Source organism: Bombus bifarius, unplaced genomic scaffold, assembly GCF_011952205.1.
Source record: "Bombus bifarius isolate JDL3187 unplaced genomic scaffold, Bbif_JDL3187 scf7180000008039, whole genome shotgun sequence".
NCBI lineage: Eukaryota > Metazoa > Arthropoda > Insecta > Hymenoptera > Apidae > Bombus > Bombus bifarius.
The window spans coordinates 997,833-1,025,019 of record NW_022884409.1 but is presented as its reverse complement, the minus strand read 5'-3'; the positions used below and the strand labels follow the sequence as shown (position 1 = coordinate 1,025,019).

The 27,187-nt window shown below is 39.0% G+C and overlaps 5 protein-coding genes across 6 annotated transcripts in view; all 5 read left to right on the top strand.

Moving 5' to 3' along the window:
• Window positions 1-43: 43 nt before the first annotated feature.
• On the top strand, window positions 44-4,042 carry LOC117207624 (polyribonucleotide nucleotidyltransferase 1, mitochondrial). The gene is made up of 8 exons (XM_033448007.1): window positions 44-369; window positions 551-1,462; window positions 1,543-1,716; window positions 1,787-1,980; window positions 2,063-2,223; window positions 2,299-2,610; window positions 2,689-3,073; window positions 3,914-4,042. Exons 1-8 carry the CDS (start codon window positions 221-223, stop codon window positions 3,943-3,945), a joined length of 2,319 nt encoding a protein of 772 aa, XP_033303898.1. The 5' UTR covers window positions 44-220; the 3' UTR covers window positions 3,946-4,042.
• A 1,183-nt stretch (window positions 4,043-5,225) lies between these two features.
• On the top strand, window positions 5,226-13,200 carry LOC117207620. The gene is made up of 5 exons (XM_033448001.1): window positions 5,226-5,258; window positions 6,191-7,533; window positions 8,322-8,965; window positions 9,025-9,710; window positions 11,690-13,200. The coding sequence occupies exons 1-5, from the start codon at window positions 5,241-5,243 to the stop codon at window positions 13,031-13,033; spliced, it is 4,035 nt and encodes a 1,344-aa protein (XP_033303892.1). The 5' UTR covers window positions 5,226-5,240; the 3' UTR covers window positions 13,034-13,200.
• A 449-nt stretch (window positions 13,201-13,649) lies between these two features.
• Window positions 13,650-15,391, top strand: LOC117207626 (leucine-rich repeat-containing G-protein coupled receptor 4-like). The gene is made up of 2 exons (XM_033448009.1): window positions 13,650-13,797; window positions 13,983-15,391. Exons 1-2 carry the CDS (start codon window positions 13,795-13,797, stop codon window positions 15,264-15,266), a joined length of 1,287 nt encoding a protein of 428 aa, XP_033303900.1. The 5' UTR covers window positions 13,650-13,794; the 3' UTR covers window positions 15,267-15,391.
• A 546-nt stretch (window positions 15,392-15,937) lies between these two features.
• Window positions 15,938-19,189, top strand: LOC117207622 (toll-like receptor 7). 2 transcript variants are annotated; one of them, XM_033448003.1, is made up of 4 exons: window positions 15,938-16,511; window positions 17,083-17,336; window positions 17,449-18,836; window positions 18,932-19,189. In XM_033448003.1, exon 3 carries the CDS (start codon window positions 17,449-17,451, stop codon window positions 18,772-18,774), a length of 1,326 nt encoding a protein of 441 aa, XP_033303894.1. In that variant the 5' UTR covers window positions 15,938-16,511; window positions 17,083-17,336; the 3' UTR covers window positions 18,775-18,836; window positions 18,932-19,189. The 2 variants fall into 2 exon arrangements, with proteins under 2 accessions (XP_033303894.1, XP_033303893.1); XM_033448002.1 differs by lacking the exon at window positions 15,938-16,511 and having other exon boundaries at window positions 16,895-17,336.
• Window positions 19,190-23,423: 4,234 nt separating this feature from the next.
• Window positions 23,424-27,187, top strand: part of LOC117207642 (sodium/calcium exchanger 3) — a 121,408-nt gene continuing 117,644 nt past the window's right edge. Inside the window, exon 1 of the mRNA XM_033448032.1 lies at window positions 23,424-25,577. Within this exon, the coding sequence (XP_033303923.1) occupies window positions 24,238-25,577 (1,340 nt within the window). The 5' untranslated portion in view covers window positions 23,424-24,237. The remainder of the gene's footprint in view (window positions 25,578-27,187) is intronic.

Here is a 27,187-nt window from a genome sequence, read left to right as displayed (position 1 = left end):
AATTTGATAGTACATATCATTTACTATAAATTACGAAAATGTAGTGAAATTTGACAAATTTTATCAGAAAGGAAATATCAGTATTTATTAATAAGATAAAATATAATCATGTATTGCAGTTAATAAAAAAGTTACTATGATAGAATCTTTTCTTATTAAATGATGGCGGTTATGACTACATTGAAGCTTTGGAACCAATGAAAGCAAATTCAATATAAGAATGGTGCTGTTTAGGCATAGTAAGTTATTAAACAATAGAAATTTAAGTTTTTTACGTTTGAAAAGTCATAACAAAAATGAAAATACATTTCAAGTTAAATTTATGTCGAGCAATACTGTAGAAAATATACATATAGGGTTATCTAATGGGTAAATATATCACGTGTTTCTTAACCTAAACGTTAATACTTATTATGATATTTCATCTTATGTATAAATAATACAGTAATATAATAGAGAAAATATAAGTTATTTAAAGTTATTTAAATAAAATATATTGTTACGTGTTTCATTCCATATTTATTATTAATTCTTTCAAATATTCCTTCAGATCAAAAATTACACTATCAAGTGGGAAATATGCACGATTTACATCTGGGTGTGTTACTGCTACGCTTGGCGATACATCAGTCATGACTACTGTGGTTAGGAAAAATGAACCATGCAATGATTCTGTAATTCCATTAACTGTGAACTATAGACAAAAAGCTTCTGCAATTGGACGTATACCAACAAATTTTCTTCGTAGAGAAATAGGTTACACAGAGCAGGAGATCCTTATTAGCAGAATAATAGATAGATCTGTACGTCCCTTATTTCAGCCAGAATACTGCTATGAAACACAAATAGTATGTAATTTATTAGCTACTGATGGAATTAATAATCCAGATATATTATCCATTAATGCTGCCTCTGCAGCTTTAAGTATTTCGGATATTCCATGGATGGGACCTGTAGCAGCCGTAAGAGTTGGTTTAATTGACAATACATATATAATTAATCCTACAAAACGTGATCTTCAGAAAAGTAAATTAAATCTTGTACTGTCATCTATGTCCAAGAATTTAATTGTCATGATAGAAGGATCGGCAGATGATATTTTAGAGCCAGAACTTCGAAAAGCAATAAAAATAGGTGTTAAAGAATGTCAAATAATTATACAATCTATAAAAAAATTACAAAATCATGTTGGCAAACCTAAATTACAAATTAACAAAGGCAGTGAATTAAACAATGATGTGGAAGAGTTTGTAAAAAATTTTGCAGAGCATGAAATACGTGAAATTTTTAGTTGTCATTCTCATGACAAAATTTCGCGAGACGCTGCTATTTTTGATCTTAGAGATAGGATGTTAGAAAGTATAACAAATCGTGGTTCAGATTTTATCCAAAATGCTGTAAAAGCTTTTAATAAAATTTCTAAGGAAAATTTCAGATCTTTAATATTTGAAACAGATATAAGGTAGTTTTTGTTTATAAAAAAGAAATCTAATTACGATTATAAATTACTGAAAATTATTGAATGTGTGTAAATAATTTTAGATGTGATGGTCGTGCAATAAATGAGTTGAGAGATATAGAATGCCAGGTTGATTTATTTCAGCCTCTTCACGGCTCAGCCTTCTTTCAACGAGGACAAACTCAAGTTTTATGCACAGTAACTCTTGACAGTATAGAAAGTTCTCTTAAATTAGATAATATCTCAATGCTATCTAGGTATGTTATATTACATTTATTAATATTTTAAAAATATATATTTAATATAAATAAATATTATTTTTTGCAGTGGTATAAAAGAAAAAAACTTTTTTTTGCATTACGAATTTCCACCATATGCTGTAAACGAAACAGGTAAACTTACTGGATATGATCGTAGAGAAATTGGTCATGGAGCATTAGCAGAGAGAGGATTGCGAGCGGTTATACCAAAAGATTATCCATTTGCTATAAGATTAACAAGCGAAGTATTAGAATCTAATGGTGACTTGCTTAAATAAGAAAGAAATTATTACTTGTTGAATAGATAACTTGTAACTTAAATACTTTCGTGTTTCACTTAAAGGCTCGTCTTCTATGGCTTCTATTTGTGGCGGTAGTCTAGCATTAATGGATGCAGGTGTGCCAATATCATCTCCTGTTGTTGGTGTAGCTATGGGATTAATATGTAATCCTCATGCTATTGAGTTAACGGATGACGATTACAAGATTTTAACTGATATATCAGTAATTTCATATTGATTAACATTTGAATGTAGTTAAAAATGAAATTAATTAATTTTTTATTTCTTATACGACCAGGGTATAGAAGATCATCTTGGAGACATGGATTTTAAAATTGCGGGTACAAAAAAAGGGTTTACAGCTTTACAAGCTGATATAAAAATAGCGGGAGTCCCTTTAAAAGTGATAATGAAAGCTATCGAAAACTCAAATGCGGCTAAAAGTCAAATTCTTCATATCATGAATTCAGTAATATCTACTCCAGCAAGTAACAAGAAAGAAAATAAACCTGTACTTGATACCATAGAAGTACCCATTCATCAAAGGGGAAAATTTCTTGGGATTGGTGGCTCGAACATAAAAAGAATTTTATGTGAAACTGGAGTTAATGTAAATTTAAAGAGGAAATAGAAACTTTAAAGATTCATTTTTGACAAAAGTTAATCTATTATTTTTTTTTTTTTATAGATACATTCGCTAGACGATACAGTGTTTTCTTTATTTGCACCTAATCAAAATGCAATGAATGAAGCCAAAGAAATGATAGATGGTATTATACAAAAAGATGTGGAACCAGTATTGACATTTGGTGACATCTATACTGCAAAAATAACTGAAATTCGTGAGACTGGGGTGATGGTTACATTGTATTCCAGTATGGTACCAACGTTATTACCTAATTCGCAGTTAGATCAACGTAAAATTCATCATCCTGACGTACTAGGATTGAATGTCGGAGATGAAATAAAAGTGAAATATTTTGGACGAGATCCGGTGAATGGGCGCGTTAGATTATCTCGAAAAGTGTTGCAAGGCCCAATTGTTTTTGAAAAAGATTTTAATATTATTAAAAGTTAATAGAAATAATAGTTTGAAATTTTATTTGTATTTTTTTTTTAGCAACCAAATGTAATAATCTTTTTACATATTAATAGTAATAATGATACAATAAGAAATTATTTTACGTAATTGTCGTATTATGTAATTTAAGTTTTATCGATATTTTCATTAAATAATGTAAATAATATTTTGTTACATAATTATTAAACGTATATCATTTATACATTGAATCGACTTCAAAAGTTGTTTACCTTTCTTCAACAATCATTTACAAATTGGTGGAAAGCTTTCGATTTTTCGACTATCATAAATGTGAAGATTGACAACCATCGATCAATTAACTGATATCTAACTCGTTTAAAGATAGATTTCATTTTTTCCCCATTTTTTAGATTAAAGTTACAAAGATAACTACATCGAAAGTGCTTTATAGGAAGGATATTAAAAATGATTTCTCGTTTTCTTTACCGTTACATTTTTAGGCGAACATCTAGTTTCGTTCTTGGTATCGTTATCGCCTCGGCATTTTTTGAAAGAGCTTATGACCACGCTTGTGAAAGTATTTTTGAATGGATAAACGAAGGAGTACGCTGTTAATTTTTTCTCTAACATTAACTGTAAAATATTGCTTAAATTATTGGAAGCTATCATTTACACGTAAAAAGAATTCGGAAATAATCATATTCTATATAACATAATACAGGATTTATGTTTATCGATCGATAAGGTTATATGTAATTAATGATCCGTTAGCTTATTTCATATAATTCGTCTTGTCTCCACGTTGTATTTCCCAACTGCGTGATTAACTCTATTTTATATATTACTTTCATGTCTATTATCTCTTTCGCAGAGACTTTGGATGCATATAAAACACAACTATGAAAATTCACTACAAACACAGGCACAGAGTGATCGTAAAGGAGCTGTCGAGGAAGAAACGTCAGACTTACAGAAAGTACCTGATGAGAATGCGAGAGAAAACTGAATGTTTTATACAAGAAGGAAATTGTACGTTCGATAAATTACGAAAGACATTTTCTCCATGCAAATACCTGCTGCATATTCGAGTTGTTGAGTTTCACGAGCTTTGTGATATTCGATATTTCCGTATCATAAATGTAATCTTGTTCACGCAAAACAAAGATACGGGTAATTGATAATTCTTGGTTTTGTATTAATAAGGATTTATAATTTCTGAAAATTGCTCAGAATGAACGCTTTTTACTCTCGGAAACACCGGGTTTGTAGTTGTATGACACAGCCACAGAGTATATGATTATATCTGAGAAAGCATGCAGAATGAAAGCATCATGATAGCAAGCAAGGATCATGATACTCAAAGGTTCTAAATCTTTTACCTTTGTGAACATAATATACATATAGCGAATAGCACGTTATAAAATATGTTACTACTAAACGCGTAGAGAATGGATCTTTTGGTAGTAATTCAGACCGGGAAAACCCGTTTCATCATTAGTTTCTCGTTTACCTTGAAATTCACAAAACGTTCCTAAACGTGATGGGAACGGAGGAAGAGAAAGGTAAAGAAATTCAAGGAATCTTTAGAAAAATACATACGTATGTAAACGTTGGCGATTAAATAGCCTAATGTGATTTTTATATTATCGTGTAGTGATGTATATAACAGGAAAAGACCATTCTCTCCTACACAAATCTATAGATTATACAATATATCTATGCTTATACATTTATCTCACAATAAGATAAACTGGAGTTATATTCGACGTGATTGCTTCTTTCTTTATATTCATTGTACTATACACTGTATAAGTATTTTTGGAATTTAGATACGCGTATGATGAGTCAAGTGACATGTGTAAATGTAGATATATGTATATGTAATGTCGGGAAAATCCCGATGAACTACAGGCAAAAAACAATAAAAGTGATGACGGGTCGGAAAAGTTAGGAAATCTTGATGGGCCATATACCCATACTCTTTTACGGTACTGGCTAATTAAAAAAGTTGTTCTTGACCATGGATCATCCACATTTGTGGAACACATGTGTGTGTTAGGAATACCAAGGCCGTGGTATAAAAAGCATCTGTTAGTCAGTTTCGGCTAGAGTGGCAGGAGAGTTGTAGCTGGAGTAGCGAATGAGTAGCGAGTGATTAGTGAGTGATTAGCGAGTGAGTTGCGGGTTAATCGTTATTCATGAGTTGTGGAGTCGTTGTAAGTTGTAAGTTGTAAGTTGCCGAGTTGTTGTGAGTTGCTAATTGTAAGTTGTAAGTTGATTTGTTAATTATCAATTTAGTTGTCTTAGTTACTACTCTCTTAGTTACATTACTGCCTTAAGATCGCGTTAAATAACCATCGTTTTCTGTTTAAATCATAAATAAATAACTCTGTAGAGATCACTAACCAGAGTGAAGTTTCTGCACATGTGTGTGTGTGTGTGTGTGTGTGTGTGTGTGTGTGTGTGTGTGTGTGACAATTACGTAGTAAACTTCTAAACTTAGCAACTAATTTGTTAATTACATTATTGTAGAAACGGGAAGTAATTTAGTTATTGTCACTTGTCTTATTCAGACGGCAAATATTATTTATTTCAGTTTAGCAAATAACGTTAAATTAGAACTTGTAGCTTCCTTCATTTTATCCATCAGCCGATATAATATCAAAGAGTGAGGTAATCGTTGGAGAGATAACAGAGAAGATAGTAGAGCAATATATAAGCAGTATAATTTCATTTATTGTTAGTAATATGTAAAGTAAATCTGATCGATGAAAAAAAGAAAGAAATTATAGGGTGTCCTGGACGGTACATAAATATAAACGAAACTATTGTTTGATGATGTGATAATATTCGCGCGTATTCTTTCAAATAGCAAAGATTGTTACATCGCATTGTCCAGCTCTAGCTGAATTCAAAATATGCTTGTCATTTATTACATATTTTGTATTTTAACGAAATCCTCCTAAAAAAACCTACGTAGTTACTTACGATTAGCAACCTATTTTCAATTTTACTTCAACATTATTTGCCACGAATAGCGTATTCCTACTCTCTTAATATCCTTTATTCATTTTTAACAAGAAAAAGATTTCAATACATTGTTCCTGTACACGAGAGAAACGATCAAACATACATGTTCTACTTTCAGGAATCCTCCACGATGAAGCTGTCGATCGCCCTCTCGATAGTGTTAATTTTCTCGCCGCTGATTGTAGTTGGAAATATTATTGCGATCGACTACGAAACGATCGTGAATGAGATCTGCGAAAACGAAACTTTAACATTACACTTCAGTAGTTCTACAGATTTTAATGAAAACAGTATTGTTTCTCCTACTCTAAAATGTATCGCCATAAAAGGTTACGTTCCTACATTCAAGAATGGAGTTTTCAAAAACGTGCCAAATTTGAAATTCCTTGACCTCAGTAATAATCAGATCTCTTCGAATGATTTATTCACTTTTGGTAATCTTTCAAACGTGAAAATACTAAATCTCTGTAATCAAAATGGCTACCGAAATTATAGAACAATAGTGGACAGCGTGTATCCTGAACTTGAATATTTGAATTTAAGACATGCTGGAATACAAGCGTTACAATCGTCATTGAGTAATCCATTTCCAAAACTGAAATATTTGGACCTATCACAGAATCGAATCGATTCCAGACAGTCTTTGTCGATAAATATGTTCTCCACATTAACGCACCTTGATCTGAGTAGCAACAATATTGACCAATTTTCATTTACTCGAATGGAAAATCTGTTGTCGTTAACGTTAGATCATAACGCAATTCGGAATCTTGAGTCATCTATGGGTATTGATCTGACGGGGCTGGAAAAGCTGGAGAATCTGTCGCTAGCGTACAATAAGATCTCGTACATTGATAGTAGTGCAATTGAAACAATGCCCAACCTTCGGTATTTGAACTTTTCTGGCAATTCTTTATCGCTTTTTAATTTCGATATGTTTAAATCAGTGAAATCTTTAGACATTCTTGTACTAGATAGTAATTCGTTGGATAATGTTCCCATAACAGCGCCTCTAAACATAACTCAACTCTCGTTAAATCGTAACAATATACGTTATTTAGCGATTAACACCTTTTTCTATCTGCACAGCTTAAAAAAGCTATTTCTAAGCGAGAATAAAATCCAGAGCATCCAGGCGGACGCGTTTCAGAATCAAGTGCTGTTAGAAGAGCTATATCTGAATGACAACCAATTAAGTTATTTACCAATAGGTTGGTGTGAATCTATGAAAATGTTGCGATATCTAAATTTGGCGGGGAATAAATTCGCTTTGTTGGAATCAGTGATTTACTCCTCCGATTTGCCCGTGCAACACTTACACTTTGAACGCAACCCTCTTACGTACATTAATGGTAGCTCATCTCGACTGATACCAGTAAATATGACGATTTATTTAAACGTTAATGTATCATCTCGGAGTACGTCATATGTACGTGCAAGTGCAGGACAACTTGACTTATAGCAGTGATAGATAGAGTGTAGTGTTGAGGTATAGACATCTACCACAGAACCATGTATTGAATGATTTGTAATCTAAGAAGTTGTGATTATTAAACGCCTCAGGTTTTACTGTATAAATAAACATATTGTAATTACTTAATAAAAAGACTCATTGTATATTGCTCTTTATTCTTGCCTCTTCTTTCTTCTCCTGGCATGCAAATCTCGATTCAAATATCTTATCATACTGTTTCAACTTTTAATTAGAATTTTGCAATATGTCTAGGAAAGGGGCGAAATTATCTTTCAATATCTCTTCGTATTACGTTGGCCGACTCTCTACCTAAACCAACGAATTTCGACAACTGTAATCACACAATCAAACGAGTGACCGTCGGGAAGGAACGCCTTCCTCGCGAAGCATACACGCAACCTCACGCCGCACAGTAACGAGCAGCAACCGATACCCGGACCAACGTCCATTTCACAGTAACAAGGTAAGCTCGTTCAATTTGTGAAAAACCCATCATGGCCCACGTTGAACGAATCAGTACGTTACGGTGGAGGCGAGGCTTCCTAGTCGGCCGATTTACGATCACGGCGCGTCAACTCGACGAATATGAAAAGTCCGGCCAGTCAAACAGAAACCTCTTAATGACTTGCCGCGAAACGATCGACGAGACATGAAGCAAGATAAATTCTGTCCAAGAAGAATTGGAAGACCTAGACGAGTGAGAAAACGTGCATGTAGAATCTCTGGTACACGAATATCACACCATTAAATCACGATTAATGAACCTCATTGACAGCCTACAATCATCAACCCCGTCGATACCCAAGGGCAACAGCAACACGTCTAACCATTTCCAGGGACGTAAGAATAATTTCAATAATAACAGTACCAAGGATTATACTCCGCCGACGGAAAATATCGCATCGAATCTAGCACCGATATCGTCGCATGACACGCGGAGCTCATCGCATGACACTCGCAACGTGTCACCTACACGTGACCTGACGACAACCACGTTCGCATCGTCAGCATCGCAACAATCTGATTCAACGTCACGAAACGCCTTGAATCAGCCAACCGCTCACGATCATCTGGACCGGAAGGAAGAGAAAACCTCACCAGGCGACAAGCCGTCGCAGACATTAATCTCTCCGAATCCGTTACAGGATGTGCTATGCCCTGTAACTGTAATTCATATCGAAGAGAGTAACGGGTTAAATCCTGTCAATGACACCGAGATCAATTCAGAGTCGAAACCTGCGGCAGACTCTCTGGAATCCACGATGATCGAATTATCCAGGAACAGGTTTTCCTTGATCAACAATTCGACGGTTAATAACCTGTCCTGCATCACGTCACCTGCAACACCTGATATAAATATCGTATCGGAAGCTCATTCTCCGGGACATAACGTGAAGACTCCTCCTTGGCTCCAACAACGTCGGGACATTCTTCAATGTCCAAACTATCACACTACGATGAACCTCGGAACCCTTCAGAGCAACCAAACCGGTCCACCTGGCCTCCCACCGATGAACTAGCCAGGAAGGACGCATCAGCGCATTTCTTGCACAGTCCCAGCATCGGGACACATCTCAGAAGGAAACTAAGTATAATGCTGATCAACTCAGAGCTCAACTGCCCTCTGAAACCAAGATCTAAGCATAATAGTCCGGGTTACGCGGAATCAGCGGACGCTATCGTGCACAATGCAGCGATATCAAAAGGACAACTTCGGAACGATACAGAACCGGTTAAACATCGACACAATGACGCAGGATGGCTACATACGCCTGCAGCTGTAAATCCTAATCCACTGTATCCAATCGAGTGGAAGGAATCGAACCAAACGGAAGGTAAGACGTCTCCGATTTTGTCTTTTGCGGATAGTTGGGCCAAGCCGGTACAACCACCAAGCATCATCAAGAAGGCGCGATACGGATGGGTCAGCGTGGGGAGCCTTATCCCCCAATCAACCGTAGACCTCCTTTACGTCTCCACAACGCATCTACATACGGATTTCACTTGCCTTTGTGAAATCGGTGTGATGTATAACGACACCTCCTGGGCCGAGGTGTTCCACGATACTTCATGGGCCGAGCTGTTTCACGACGCTTCCTGGTTCGTGAACTTCAACGGCAAATTTCTTGGCAATGCCGAGGACCACGGCGATCCAGATTACAAGGTAGGCAACGTACCCTCAACGCAACGGTCCTTTGGCCGTATCATCGAATTTACCCTGGCGACGACGGCATCATTCAGATAGCCACAGTTAATACGGCAACGAGCATCTTGGATCGAGGTGCCACGCGGCTCGTCCCACTATCGAGCCAACCCGATCCAGCACAATAAGGATAGCCAGCAATCGACAAGGAGTTGGATAGCAGATCCAATTAATTTCACTGTTACAGAACTTTTGATCCTCTCAACGGGGGGGAGGATGTTACGTCGGACGACTCTTTACGTAAACCAGGCCACACACCGCGGGCAAGATGGCAGCCAGATGTCTACACATCCTTACTGCGTACCCTCAATAGTTTTAAGGACCCACCATATATCTTGTCATTTTCATAGTTAAGGTCCTTCAAACCAAACAAGCATCTTTTATTCCAAGCGTTCGTTACATTTATTGTCTACTACGGTAATATACGGGAAAGATGGTTTTTCTCACGTTCGGTACCTTCCGTCAGTAACTTTCTCTTGAGGGCGGCTAAGACCCTTCCTAGTCCACCAACCTTCTTATTATCCAATCAGAAGCAATATCTACTGCCCTCACTTTCCTAACCAAAATTGTCATCAACAAATCCGGTGGTCCTGCACGCTAGACACACCCATCACTAGCTTTCCTCCGCCACAGTGTGACATCAATCGCATCTTAGTCCCCATCAGAGAAAAGACATCGACCCCCGACTGTCGGACGCCAAGGCCGCGACGCATTTTAGTCCCCATCCGAAATAGGATCTCGATCCTGACCTTCGGACTCCTTTTGGAACCCACACCGAACCCTTCAACATCCTCAAGCCAGGGCGTATATAAGCCGAGACTTCACCCAGCTCGGGCAGTCCTTGTTCTTGTTTTAGTCGCTGTTCTCGTACAACCCCTTTTCTCCGGTTCACTGTTATTCGATTGTAAATGTCAAAATCATAATAAAGTTCGATAAAAGAAAATTAATAGTTGGGCTACGACTCAGCTTTCTTACAAACCAAGTATCAATTCTACGTGACAACAGTATCGTCACCAAAGTTCACTTATTCTTCATCGTTAGAATAGTCAACATATCTTTACCGGTTTCTACCCTTAGATCAATCACTTACTTAACTTGTACATATGCACCAGTGTAACTATATACTTTACAAAATTGTTGGGATAAACATTAATTTATACCTGTGTATACTCAATTGAACCACCCTTATTATCCTAACAGAAATAAGGGGATCGTGGCGTCGATTATCTAATTGTAACGGGAATTTACAACTCCCATTGACGTGCAGTCTCGCGATTGCGTCTGTCCGCGAATGGTCGATTAAACAAATTTATTAATTAAATTATTGTAGAAACGGGAAGTAATTTAGTTATTGTTACTTGTCTTATTCAGACGGCATTATTTATTTCCGTTTAGCAAATAACGTTAAATTAGAACTTGTAGCTTCCTTCATTTTATCTATCAGCCGATATAATATCAAAGAGTGAGGTAATCGTTGGAGAGATAACAGAAGATAGTAGTGCAGTATATAAGCAATATAATTTTATTTATTGTTAGTAATCTGTAAAGTAAATCTGGTCGATGAAAAGAAGAAAGAAATTATAGAGTGCCCTGGATGGTAAGTAAACATAAACGAAACTATTGTTTGGTGATGTGATAATATTCGCGCGTATTCTTTCAAATAGCAAAGATTGTTACATCGCATTGTCCAGCTCTAGCTGAATTTAAAATATGCTTGTCATTTATTACATATTTTGTATTTTAACGAAATCCTCCTAAAAAAACCTACGTAGTTACTTACGATTAGAAACCTATTTTCAATTTTACTTCAACATTATTTGCCACGAATAGCGTATTCCTACTCTCTTAATATCCTTTATTCATTTTTAACAAGAAAAAGATTTCAATACATTGTTCCTGTACACGAGAGAAATGAGCAAACATACATGTTTTACTTTCAGGAATCCTCCACGATGAAGCTGTCGATCGCCCTCTCGATAGTGTTAATTTTCTCGCCGCTGATTGTAGTTGGAAATATTATTGCGATCGACTACGAAACGATCGTGAATGAGATCTGCGAAAACGAAACTTTAACATTACACTTCAGTAGTTCTATAGATTTTAATGAAAACAGTATTGTTTCTCCTACTCTAAAATGTATCGCCATAAAAGGTTACGTTTCTACATTCAAGAATGGAGTTTTCAAAAACGTGCCAAATTTGAAACTCCTTGACCTCAGTAATAATCAGATCTCTTCGGATGATTTATTCACTTTTGGTAATCTTTCAAACGTGAAAATACTAAATCTCTGTAATCAAAATGGCTACCAAAATTATAGAACAATAGTGGACAGCGTGTATCCTGAACTTGAATATTTGAATTTAAGGCATGCTGGAATACAAGCGTTACAATCGTCATTGAGTAATCCATTTCCAAAACTGAAATATTTGGACCTATCACAGAATGGAATCGATTCCAGACAGTCTTTGTCGATAAATATGTTCCCCACATTAACGCACCTTGATCTGAGTAGTAACAATATTGACCAATTTTCATTTACTCGAATGGAAAATCTGTTGTCGTTAACGTTAGATCATAACGCAATTCAGAATCTTGAGTCATCTGTGGGTATTGATCTGACGGGGCTGGAAAAGCTGGAGAATCTGTCGCTAGCGTACAATAAGATCTCGTACATTAATAGTAGTGCAATTGAAACAATGCCCAACCTTCGGTATTTGAACTTTTCTGGCAATTCTTTATCGCTTTTTAATTTCGATATGTTTAAATCAGTGAAATCTTTAGACATTCTTGTACTAGATAGTAATTCGTTGGATAATGTTCCCATAACAGCGCCTCTAAACATAACTCAACTCTCGTTAAATCGTAACAATATACGTTATTTAGCGATTAACACCTTTTTCTATCTGCACAGCTTAAAAAAGCTATTTCTAAGCGAGAATAAAATCCAGAGCATCCAGGCGGACGCGTTTCAGAATCAAGTGCTGTTAGAAGAGCTATATCTGAATGACAACCAATTAAGTTATTTACCAATAGGTTGGTGTGAATCTATGAAAATGTTGCGATATCTAAATTTGGCGGGGAATAAATTCGCTTTGTTGGAATCAGTGATTTACTCCTCCGATTTGCCCGTGCAACACTTACACTTTGAACGCAACCCTCTTACGTACATTAATGGTAGCTCATCTCGACTGATACCAGTAAATATGACGATTTATTTAAACGTTAATGTATCATCTCGGAGTACGTCATATGTACGTGCAAGTGCAGGACAACTTGACTTATAGCAGTGATAGATAGAGTGTAGTGTTGAGGTATAGACATCTACCACAGAACCATGTATTGAATGATTTGTAATCTAAGAAGTTGTGATTATTAAACGCCTCAGGTTTTACTGTATAAATAAACATATTTTAATTGCTTAATAAAAAGGCTCATTGTATATTGCTCTTTATTCTTGCCTCTTCTTTCTTCTCCTGGCATGCAAAACTCGATCAAAATATCTTATCATACTGTTTCAACTTTTAATTAGAATTTTGCAATATGTCTAGGAAAGGGGAGAAATTATCTTTCGATATCTCTTCGAATTTAATCTATTATTGATATCTGTATTCGATATCTGTTCGAATTTCAACGATGCAATTACTCAAATCTTTGACGCTACGTAGATGTATCTATTGCTTTGACAATTCTCATTTAATCGGTTAAAAGATGAGCGACAAATACATATTTTGCGAAAGTTATTCCTAGAATGTATAAAATCGGTCGAATTAGTTGGGGATGCAAGAAATAACGTGTACTTTGTTACAACTTGAAAGCATACCTTGTTCTGGATGTACAGTGATCATATTCATGAAAGATGACAGGAAGATCCCAAACAGGAAACGTTTGAAACGATAACGACGCTTTTTATAGACGATGTATTTATTATTTCCGATTATTTCGAATAAGCTGACGCAACTGTCAATCGATATAAGAGGAGGAGGCAGCTGCAAATTTGCAGTAATTTCTTGTTTGCAGCCAGAAGAAACAGAAGAAAGTTCGCATAATGGTACGCATTCAATCATTCTTTGTCGTTTTACATGTTATTTCTTAAGACAAATAACCATACATCAAAGTTACCTGTTTTCATTTGTCTCTGTTTACATCGACATGTTTCAATATGTAATGCAAAGTATCAGCGCAACATATCCTTGCTTATCGTTATCATAAATGTTTTCTATTTTTTTTTTGCAGAAAACCATTATATTGTTGAGTACGATTATAAGCATTACAAAATCCATACCGAAAATAAGTTGGGAACAGGATGCGGATCGTATGTGGATCACGTATCATAACGCGATAAATAACAAGCAACATCTCGTCGCATGCTCTGAAGAAGAGAGCATTAATTTGCACGGACTGGGGTTAGAAAAGATCCCTAAAGATCTGGTGAAGAGCAAGACGATACAATCAATATCGTTACATGAAAATAGCATCCGAAAAGTATCAATAGATGCTTTCGAGGAAGTTCCTCTTTTGAAGTGTCTAAATCTCGCTCATAACTACATTTCTTTCGATAATCTCGAGATAAAGCACGACAATTTGAAAACATTAATTATAGATTTTCAAGTAGCACCAGAAATGAACGATGTAATACCTGCGAGCAATGCAAAAATAAGGTGTCCTAACGTTGATACATTGTCCTGGAGAGGAATAACTCACGAATTTCCTCTTTTGTGGATAGACATGTTTCCAAAGTTAAAACATATTTATTTATCCGACAGTCATTACATACAATATATCAACGAAACTGCCATTTATTTACTGAATTTGAGAAGTCTATACTTAGAACGAAATTCGATTGATAAATTCATTATGAATAATCTTGGAAGCATCGAGATATTGTATCTGGATGAGAATCCTCTTGAGGAATTTTGGATAAATCCAATTTATCAAAGATTAAGAATTTTATCGTTATCTAACTGTTCGTTGTTCGATTTGCCAGAGTTAAATATTCGATCCTTAGAATCGTTAGATTTATCTCATAATCAAATACGTGTTTTATCAATAGACGCGTTCCAATACACGGTTTTATTAGAAAATTTGAATTTAGATAACAATGTATTAACAACGATTCCTCCTGTAGATCATTTAAATAATTTGAAAACATTGTCGTTAAATTATAACTTAATTAGGAATATTACGGATATCGTCACATCAAGTTCTTTAAAAACGTTGAATCTACGCGGAAATGAGATAGACAACATCGACGTAATGGAGTTTTGGAATCTGAAAATGTTAGAATATTTAGACATATCTCGTAATAAATTAAAATCATTGCCTCCGAAATGGCACAAAGGCATGAAAAGGCTAAAATATCTAAATTTGCAGTACAATCATTTTATAAGTATCGAATATATGTCTATCTTTCACATGAGTTATTTGAAAGAATTGTATATAAAAAATAATAGTATCACGTATATAGATCTAAATACATTATCAAGTGTGCCAAATAATTGTACTATATACGTGCTTTAAAAATGTTATTATTCTATAATTTAGCAGTATTATAATTGGTACCATACAGTATAATATAATAACAATTGTAATTATTATATCCAGAGTAAAATCACTTGTTTAGTGCAGCAATAAATTCGGAGAACTCAAGCCTGATAAGTTTATTTCTCTCTTCTTATCATACGTTTGCGCAAACATTACACGTTAGAGGGTTGTGTAAAATTATCGTATGTATATAATATTCTTATCCCGGAAGATAATTTTCCTGGTTCAATATTTCGTCGTAATATTTATAAGATCCGTTGCTAAGAACTCTGTCGATCGAATGATCGGTGAAAATGACGATAAGCTTTCAACAAGCGATAATGAATGCAATAAATAACGTTTGAAAACATTTTGATAGCGTTTAAGAACGATTTCGATCGAAGTATAAGAGATTTCTGTTTTTTTTTTTTTTTTTTGAAAAACAGATTATTAAAGTTAAACGAGGATACGTTCAATGAAAAGCTCTACGACTTGCGACCAGTTTGCTTATTACAGGTTGAAGTTTTGTCTGTTTTTTTCTTTTACCATGCTATTTTACGATTTGTTTATAAAGAAACATTCGATAAATTGGTTTAGCGTGTTGAAGATAATAGGTGAAACTGTTCCCTATCTTCAAATGCGCTAACATTTCACTCACGAACGCAATATACACGTTTCTTCAAATTCGCCATTTCTCCAAGCTGTGTTCGGATTTTCGTTGATTATCTAACTTGCAATTTAGCTGAACATCATTACGAAAGAGCGCTTGGATTTCGATTATCACATCAGCCTCTTAACTCATTCGCTAGAAATATATTCACATCAGTATTTCGTTTCACTGCTCACTGAAGAGCAGTTGGAGTTATCATTAGATTACGGTCGTTACAGTATTGCATTATAAAATCTGCAACGATGCATTCCAAAACGATACAACGTCGTTACTCAGATGTCTCATGGCATTAGATATCTTCGTAACCCGAGCAAGGAAGCAGTGTTTGCGAGACGACGCATGCACGATCGCAGCAACGTGTTCGAAAAAGTAACGAACGAACAGCACTCATCGCCCTGCTACTTTCTAATCGACTTCCGAAAAGTAGGAGTTTATCTTTTGCATCTCGTCAGTAGAAAATTTTCCATTTCCTTATCTTCCCTTTCTCTCTCAAACAGAACGATTCGAGTCGGTTCGAAATTCTTGGCCATACTGTTTCATGGAAGATCAAGTCGAAGATCAGAGGATAAGACGTGAGAAACTCAAATCCTCCTTTTCTTTTTTTTTTACATTTCCATTTACATTCTACGAATAGACCGCTGAAGTTCACGTAGAAGTGACATCTAGCAAATACATAGTAAATACGCAAAATGTATCAGAAGTAGATACCGTACGGGAGAAATTATCTAATCAGATACAAAAATAGACAATTTTATACAATTTCGTTAGTATATCTTACAGTAGCTTTTATCTTAGATATCACTGCAATAAAATCGGTACTATCTTCTAAACTCGCGTAATCGCCTATCGCACACCAGTGACACACACTTACACGTATGTATTTCGATCGCCAATATTACAGCAATAATTAATAATAATTACTCATAACAACAAATTAGTCACATCCTAGTCGTTATAGTCTATAATAAAGCTATTGAACAAGCTACGATAAACAAGTGATCTAATTTCCGGACAAATACTGTATACGTAATAAATATGCAGGATAGAAAATACGTTTCTAAAACATACTTCTGTCCCATTTATTTAATCCGTTCTTATAAAAATTTGTCTAAACTTCCGCGTTCTACGTAACGAATAATAAAGGTAGAAGAGGAAGCACCACGTGGCGATCTGCGCGTAGAACAGGGTCCTCCGGAAGCTCGGTTACAGTCCTGCAGTCCCTACAGTGTTGAATTGCATGATCATCGCTTCTTTATAAAGCAGCGAATTAAAATGTTGAGAACAGAAGGTGCTAAGTTGGTGATACGCGTTGAAGTAGAGAACAGAGCTTTGTTCGTTGCAGCAGTCGGTTGTTTAGAAGATCGTTTCTTTTTTCCTCGGCTGTCGCTTCTTAAAAGGTAAGCTCATCTTCCGAATAACAGAAAAAAAGTAGAAAATCGATCGCCAACCTTCTCTTTTAATTGACTTTTGAAAGCCAGTGAATCCTCTACCTCGTACTAACGTTTGCAGATGTTGTTCGTGCAGTGGAGGATCTTACTTCCGGTCTTCTTCAGCTCGCAAGTAGTACTTGCAATATTTGCGGGTACAAAGGAACATATGACGGCCTACAAACTTTGCACGAAAGTCTGCATTCCGGGAACCATTTTGAACTTTAACAATACAGGCCTGACAAGAATCGGAGACGTTTTCGCTAATACCTCGGACATAAGGGAGTTGTATCTCGACGACAACAAGATCGCGTACATTTCTGATAAAGCGTTCGACCTGATGGAAGGGCTGGAAGTTTTGAGTATCTCCGGCAACATAATATCTCTGGAAGAATTGTCGTGGCTCCGCTACCACGCAACATTGCGGAGTCTGATTATAAACAATAACAAGTGGAGATCCAAGTACGGCGATAAAGACGACATCAGCATCCCAAACACATTTGGATATTTTCCGACTCTGGAAGTCTTGTCGTTAAGAGGTGACAGTATTTCTCAATTCGACGTTCCCCTTGACAAATTCACGCCTAGACTAAAGAAATTGGACTTGTCGGAAAATTACATCCAGTCGTTCAAATTCCTCGACAATCTACCGGAAACCATGGAGATGCTCCTGTTGGAAAAGAACGGATGCCCGTGCCCGGTTCGAAAGCTTCCGACTAACATCAGAGTTCTGTTTCTGAACGAAAACGGAATAACAGAATTGTGCGGTGCACGTTGCACGCATTCGCACTCGCTGTCGTTAAAAGAGCTCGAGTGGTTGAATATTCTGAACGTGTCCGGCAACAGTATCAACAGCATAGAGAGCGACGCATTCAAGGATACAATACACGTGCAAATGATAGATCTATCCCATAATTACATAGGATCGGTGGCGGAACACGTTTTCCGGGGACTGTCTAGCCTGAAGGAACTTCGCATGAGTCACAATCTGCTGCAGATTGTGCCGAATATGGACTCGTTGAATAGCTTAAGATACTTGGATTTAGCCAACAATTACATCGAGGAAGTGACGAATTTGAACTATTTGAAGTCGATCGAGACGCTAGAATGGTTGGATTTATCGAATAACCGCATCAAAGTACTTCCCATGATGCTAATTTACCATACAAAATCCTTTGAATGGAATCTTTTGCTGAAAAATAACAGTATCGTGAACATCGATGATCTGTTTACGGATAAGTGTTTGGAAATACAGCTTATATTGCATCTTCAGAACAATCCGTTCTCGTTCTTCAAATTCAACACGTTAATGGTACACACGAAAGAACCTGTGCTGCCTAGCGTAGAGAGCAACACGATATCGACCGAGAGTTTAGAAGAATTCGCAACAGATTCTGAGGAAAACTAACGATCTCGATGCCGATATATCTTCTCATCCACGTTTCGTATACTGTACCAGATGATCTCGAGGTAAGTCACGCATCGATCACACGCTCCCTTTTCGTTGTATTATTTCGTTTAAACGCCTATGTGCGTCTCTGAAACGTTGCTCCTTTGGTTTTTAGGATTTCACGCGCGAGTTTCTACGTGGTTTTCAACGGGGCGACTATTCTTCACACGACTGAAATTCGAGAATCCAGCAACAAGAAGAAACGTAGAAGAAGAAGGTTCGTCGACATTTTTACATTTTTCATTTTTATTACCATTGCCGTTATGTTTCAAACATTAACGTTATTGTTGTGGTTCCATTGCAAATACAACGTCTTTGTATTTTGTAAACGATTCATATAAAATAAATATTCGCAGTACGTCAATCACGTTTACGTATGTATCTTACTTGTTTCGAGTTGCCAAAATTTGTATACATACATATAGAAATCGAGAAATGTATGGAAATATCATAGAAGCAAAGGTTTCGGTAAAGGTAAGGTTTCCCGGTATCGTAGAATTTTCAAACGTTTCTTCGAATTGCAATGATACGTGTTTTTCGCAGTTTTATCGAAAAAAAAGATGATAACGTTAAAATAAAAATTCGATTGTAAGATTCAAACAACGAACGTGGCATGTTGCGTTGAAAATTGAAGCTTGCGATTAAAAGGAAAAGGATGATTTCGAAGATGAACATTCTTTTACGCAGAGACCAAATCGGAAACGTAGTTTGCATTCTATATCACGCACATTTTCAATCATTTCATATAACCTTTTATTCCTACTAAAATCGAGAAATAGTAGATGTTAGGTATCATTCTGCACTTAATCAATATTGTTATGTATTATGTCTATTCCGTACCTCGTCCGTATCTCTCTATTTACTCAATCGTCTAATAGTCGTTTATTATATTTTTGGTTAATGGTTTAGTTTCGATCTCTTTCACTAGAACTTATCGATTCGGTGAAGATGCGTTAAACTGTTTTCGTTGTATCCTACTAGATGGCGACGATAGTCACGGACTATCGTATAGTTACTACAGTTAAGTATAAAAATACAGTACAACGCTGGAATACAAATCCTCAATTTTCTCTTGTGTTGTATGTTTCTGCTAGATATCACGTAGATATTTCACATTGAAACGATCGAGCTACTTAACGAGAATATGATCCTCAATCTGAGGTTCTTACGAGAACGAGCAAGGTCGTCGGTAGCGTATGCAACGATTGCGATTAAGAATATCCATGATAAGCTGCTATAATATCAACTTTGTTAGAATGATCCAGAGATTGCGATTCTTTTTGTCTTCTGAGAGGTATTTAAGCGACCGTCCTTGAGTTAGAGTAGCCTGTTACTCTTGGATTCGATCGAAGGATTCTTCTAACGAGCTTGTCATCAAATTCCTATCGAACTTTAAGATCGTTCGAGCGGTTCGTTTTGCTGAAATTGATCCTTTCTCAACCGATAACGATAACCGATAGGATGGTCTTGACGATGTTCGAGAATCTCGATCGGTACAACAAGAGATTCGAGGACCTGTTCCACGAACGTACAACAACTTTGTTTAGTTTCATTCGCAAGGAAACGACTGCCGAGCGAATATTTCATCGCAAGTTACTCGAAATTCCTGGACCAAATCACTCGATCTTGTACAACGACTTTTATTATCAAAGGTAGTTTTACTCTCGTCAAATTGCCAATGTAGCTTCGCCTTCGTTGTTCGTCTTTTCACGCTCAAAATATTCTCTCAAGGATATTCCTGTGTCCGGGCTTGTTCTATCAACGTACACTGATTTTCTTTCGTTTTAATCCATTAAAGGCTAATATCGCGTTGACCCACCATATTTGCAATTTCTTCGATCAGTTCGCGTTAACGAATTCTGTTTTCTTTATCTGTAGATATATGAAATTTGCTATCGTCTTAAAAACCACGTAAAAAGCTTTCTTCTTTTTATATATCCTTTATAAATCTCTCGAATAGTTCAGTACAATTAATTACATTTTTGAAAAATTGAATTTTATTGTAGACGTGTCGATTTCGGTACATTCACCGACGATCGCTAAAATCGACCACTGTACTGCGTGTGTACGCGTGTTATTGACCGTGCGTGAGTAAATCTGTCGGGTGGTTTCTTTCGAGTCTTCTGGGCAGCTCTCTGAATAGCAGCTTGCAATTAATAGGTTTTAATAGATTTTCTATTCCGTACGAAGCATTGACATGGTTTCTAAATCATTGGAAAATAGGAGCATGTACAAATACTTCTTCTAGTCATTGTGTACGATGTACTCAGTCGTGTATCATCATCGTGTTAATGAAACTCCAAAATGTTTCAAATGTATAAAACAGGCAATATATACAGGGTGGTTGGTAACTGATGGTACAAGCGGAAAGGGGATGGTTCTACGCGAAAAAAGAAGTCGAAAATATGGAATAAAATTTTTTTTTAAATTTTTCCATCGAGACAACGATCTACAGTGAGATTCGTGACAAAGTGCACGCGTACCGAGCGAAAATTCAAAGTCGATTTTCTCGAAAACAAAGCCTCAAACGAAAAATTTCTATTCTATATTTTCGACTTCTTTTTTTCGCGTACAATCACCCCCTTTCCGCTTGTACCACCAGTTGCCAACCACCCTGTATATATGAAATTTATATAGTACATGGTAAATGTCCAAATATCTTCGTGAGCCAATGTATAACATTATGACAAATCATCGATCGCTTCTTAATGGGATAATAAAGTCTTGGCAAATCGCGCTATTCTGAAATTCTGACGCCTCCACCTTCGTCTTGTGTAAATTCGAACGATCGTAAGAAGCGACGAAAAATGTTCCCCTCGTGGACGCAGCAAGATCTCAATTGTATCGATACAGGTTCATCGTTGTTCGGGGAAGCTCGAAGGGAGGAAGGAAGAAAGAATCGGGCGATATAAGCGTCTGTGATGTTTCGTCGTTGTATTTATCACGCGTTCCCCCTGCCACCCGTAGATCTTCAGCATCGTTGCCGAGTGCCTTTTATCAGTTGTAGCGAGATACATTAGGACGAGTGCGGAGCGTGTCGAGGTTTCACGAGCTGAAAGAAGGGCCAGCAAAAACGAAAGGAATGTTTTTCCACTTAAGAATCGTTCGTTCGATGGACCGTTAAAAGGAGGCGATTCTTTTTCCTCGTACATTGTCGAATAGCAAAGGAAAACGAAACGAGAAGCTGGACGAAGTTTGTCTTTAAAAACATCGCTGGATAGCTGCGAATTTCCATCGACGACGAATATCCAATCTAGAAGCGTGAAATCACATGAAACCACTGCTATCAAATATTTAGTCACCTGGTGCAATTCCGTCAAAAGATCGATATTCTTATTATACTTTGAAAGTTACAATAGAAAAATACTTTTCCACCGTTGGATATTCCTCCGCTTCTTGTTACAACTGAAATCAATCGTTCTGCTAGATTTAAATTGAGACCAGCGGGTATACCTGCGAAGTTTCCATGTTGTATCGCTCGAAGATAAACAAACGAATGCGTAAACAGTTGCTGTCTGATAACAACGATCCTACGGTCGCTGCAGCGCGGAGAGAGAAAAGCTGTGCTTACGGAACTCGGACGATCTCGTCGAGGAAACCTTGACACTGGCTCGTCTATCTCATCCATAGGCGTCCGTAGGTATTGGAATTTCTGGATCCGCGTTCCTTGCCGCTACGAGGGTCACGTAAGATCGAGCGGACGAGTGGAATTCGATTCATCGATCGGTTTCGAAGAACGATGTCGCGAGAGATCAATGGATCACGGACGGGAGAAACTATCTGGAAAGCATCGTCTTTTGGCTTTTCTTTTACCTCGCGCATTTTAGGTTGCAAAGCGCAACGCGGGCTATTCAAACGAACGACAAAGGAGCCGCCGATGATAAAGCCGCGTGTTTGATTCAGGCGTTTCGGACTCGAGGAGCAACGGGGGAAGAAAATACGCGACGAGAGGAAAGAGAAAGACAAAGAAAGAAAGAGATTGGTATCGCGTGGAAGAAGGAAGTGTTACGCGATGCAAGAGCGCGTTCCATCCAGTTAGATCTGGCCTAGGTTGACCAAGCCACCTAGAGAAGCGAGATGCCGGGGTGGGAGGCGTCCCTACTGATCAGGGGTGTCAGTTGGGGTGGAGGAAGAGGGTGGTCGAATAGGTGGAAACGCATGCGCTCCCTTTAGCCGGTATGCTGGCAGGGATGCTTCGCCACGAGCGAGACAAAGAAGCGTCTGCGACAAGGAGAACGACTGCCAGTGACGGAGAAAGACAGCTACAGAGCGCGTGCGAGGGAAAGAGATATCGCGAATGGGGAAAGAAGAGAAGGATAAAGAGGGAAGACAAGGATCTAAAAAGTAAAAGGGAGATCGCGACCGTGGAAGCGCGACGCGAGACCGATAAAGATAAGCGGAGTGCGTCGTGTTTGCGTTGGAGAAAGAAAAATCGAGTGAAAGGGGTGAAAAAAGAGAGAAAGAGAGAGAGAGAGAGAGAGAGGGAGAGAGGGCTAGAGTGACACGCAGCGATGGCTAGAACAGGAGGGAGGAAGCGAGGTCCGCCACGTCTAGGCAGCTCGAGAGACTCTACTCCCACCCAGCTCTCCTCTTCCTTGCTCGCTTTCTCTCTCTCCTCTTTCAGTGTTCGTTCGAACACGGCCCGGTACGGTTCTATCGCCCCGTGCTCGAAGGATCCTCTTCGTGATGGGAGCTCGCTGCCGCGGTGGTATCGGCAGGTTCCCTCGGTAGCCGATTCTCCGACCCACCGATGTCGCACGGCTCGTCAGGGTGACACGCGCGGTTCCTAGACAGGCAGTTCTCGTTTGCGGTCGGATAATCGGCACGTATACGCGCGTACACTCACACACGCTGTGTACACACACACACAACACATACACACATGTACATGTACATATATACACGGAAAATCGGAAGATAAACGTCCGTGGTCTCTGTCACGGGGAACGTGGTTCGAGAGGAGTAAGAAACACGAAACCGGAGAAAGAGGGTGAAGTGCGTGTGGAGGAGAGTGCGAGATCCAAAGAGGGAGGTACCTAAGTGCACGCAAAAGCGGAAAGGGAGCCGCGAACAAGAGAACCTCCGAAAATATCGTTTCGATGAGGAAACGGTGGTGAGAACTCCGCTAGCGAGAAGACGCGGGTTTGCACGAGTGTCGACAGTTGGCTTCCACTCGAAATCGCAAGGATAGACAGAGGGGCCATTCACCGTTACTATACGCCACGAGGGCGATCGGAGTCAAAGTCGTTTGTCATTGTCGATAGCTGTTCACCCTCTGGGAACGAAGCTCGAGGCAGCTGTAGCCGTTTGTGTCACGGCGGTCAGAGGTCGGCGATTCGATCTCGAATCAAATCGGGGTTGGTCGAGGCGCTTCCGTCGTACGGGAGGGAAGGAAAAGCATAAGAGAAAGTCGGAAGAAAGATGTCGGGAAATTATTCGGTCCGGTGCGAGCCCGGTCTAGTGGTGCCGTTATGGGGACCACTGGAGAACCTCTACCTCTCCGATGTGATTTTCCGCGGATTTGTCTACTTTCTTCTGCTGTTGTACCTGTTCATCGGCGTGTCGATAATCAGCGATCGTTTCATGGCGGCGATCGAGGTAATCACATCGAAGGAGAAGGAACTGGTGGTTCGCCGCCAGGGTAAGGAGCCGCAGATCGTGGTGGTGCGGGTGTGGAACGAGACCGTGGCGAATTTGACGTTGATGGCGCTGGGTAGCAGCGCGCCGGAGATCCTCTTGTCGATCATCGAGATCTGGGCGAAAAACTTCCAGGCTGGAGAATTAGGGCCGGGCACGATCGTCGGCTCGGCTGCCTACAATCTCTTCGTCATTATCTCTCTGTGCGTGTTCGTGATACCAAACGGCGAGACCAGGAAGATCAAGCACCTGAGAGTGTTCTTCGTGACCGCCACGTGGAGCATCTTTGCTTACGTTTGGCTGTACGTGATCCTGGCGGTTTCCAGTCCCGGCGTGCTCGAGGTTTGGGAAGGTATCCTCACCTTTTCATTCTTCCCAGCCACGGTTCTCACGGCCTACGTGGCCGATCGACGTCTGCTCATCTACAAGTATCTGCACAAAGGCTACCGGATGAACAAGAGAGGAGTGATCGTGCAGGCCGAGGCCGGTGATTCGGACGGTGGGGTGGAGCTCGAGATCAAACCTCAGCAGGACAACTTCCACAACATGACGGACGCCGACACGCCCGAAGCAAAGGAGTTCGAGCAGACCAGAAGGGATTACATCAACACTCTGAGAGAACTAAGAAGGAAACATCCCACTTTGCCGCTGGAACAACTGGAGGTGATGGCTCACGAGGAGGTGCTCGGAAAGGGGCCGAAGAGCAGAGCGTTCTACAGGGTACAGGCGACCAGGAAGATGGTCGGCGCAGGAAATCTGAGCAAGAAGATCAGCGAAAGGGCGCAGAGCGATCTGAGCGAGGTCAAGGCCGAGCTGCAAAGGCAAGAGGCGGAGAGCATCGACATCGAGAACGTGAACGCCATGAGAATCTTCTTCGAACCTGGCCACTACACCGTGATGGAAAACGTCGGTACCTTCGAGGTAGGAGTGACCAGAGTTGGCGGTGACCTAACCAAACCGTGCACCGTCGATTACTGCACCGAAGATGGCTCGGCCGAGGCTGGTTCCGATTACATCAGCGCCAAGGGCACTCTAACCTTCGATCCGGGCGAGACCAGGAAAACCATCAAGCTCTCCGTCATCGACGACGAGCTGTTCGAAGAGGACGAGCATTTCTACATCAGGTACAGCTGTCTACTTCTTTTTTCCCGCCCATTTCTCGACTCGAACACTGTATCCACCGAGACCATTGTTTCGACGAGTGTGCGCCAACTGCCACTCGCTTTAACGTCAATCCGTTTTTGTTTTCGTTGAAATTTAGCAAGGATTTCCTTCGTTCGTACTCCGACCAGAACTTTGCGATTCCAGGCATCTGTTTGGCAAATGCTAACATCGCCCCGGTAATAACGGGCGAAGTTTCGCCAACTTAGCAGACACGGGCCTTTACTCGCTTCCGCGGACGTTCTCGACGATAAGCAATGTAAACTGTCAGAAATTTTAACGAGTTTAGATATCCTATCGATCCTTGTTCCGATGAATATTCTTCGAAAAACACACGACTTTCTCTTCGGGTCGTTCCTTCGTCGTTCACCGCTGCGAATCTTCAACGACTATCGCGTGTAAAAGTTTCTCCCACGAGTTTTCTTTAAAGTACAATATTAATAACAAGCGGAGTTAAAAAATCCAAGACGATAATATTCGAAGGATATTCGCACGTGCTGAAGTTTCACCTATGAAAGATTCCACAGCCTGTGACACTTATTCAGTGGATAAGATCGAAACAAACACGCGACGAAGCAGTTTCGTGTTCGCGGTACCGAAGAATTTCATCTGTCTCGTCCGCGATTCGTGGAACAACGCGAGAGGAAAAGCGAGAGGGGAAAAGCTTCCATGCCGGAAATGTCGGTCGAACGAGCGGCAAAGATATTCAGAGGAGAAGATCAAGGACGCGTAGAGATCGGACTGCGGAACTACACGTACCTCTAGTTTTATTGCCACGGTCAATGACGACGCGGAAACTCGAACGAGTGTCCCTGTGGCGTACGCTAGCTGTCTATTAAAGCTAGAGACGAATCAGTGGCTCGAAATCGCATTAAGCTTTCGAGAGATAATCGGTCGGATGAAAGGTGGCAGGGCGGCAAGTCGTTGGTGTGCGAAAGGTTTGCAACCGATTGACCGACAACGTGTCAGTCCTCTCGGATCCGCTTGAACTTGCACAGCATTACAGCTGTAATGAGATATAGGACATGGCGTGGAAAATCATCAACGCTGATTCGTAGAATTACGATCACGGTTGTAATTTAACTTCGTTTACGACGCGGTCACCGTGTGATTCTTTCATTTTGACTGAATTGGCTGACTGTGTCTGATCGTTGGCTGATCGTAATTCTTTATTTTTTGCTATAAAATAATTCGACAAGGTTCGCGTGAAGGTATTTGCATATAAATTTATTTTATTCAATAACAAAACTAGAAAATAATTCAATATGCTTCTCTTTATGTTCGTCAGAAAGATACCAGTCTCTCGAACAGTAAGATACGAATACTTCCCTTCGATTTCAAAATCCTAATATTCCTTTGATACGGTTAATATAAAGTATTTATGGCCTCTGTCAATTAGAGGCGATCACAAGAAATTACGGATCGCTGTAGAAAGTATAATCGTAATTGGGAACAAACGTGATCGAATCACTCGTGATAAGCATAAGTAGCAGTTTACGTCATCTCTGGTAAAGTAGGATTGTTCGTGCCACCTACATCGGTTCACGAAAGTATTTGAACACTTGCAGGAACT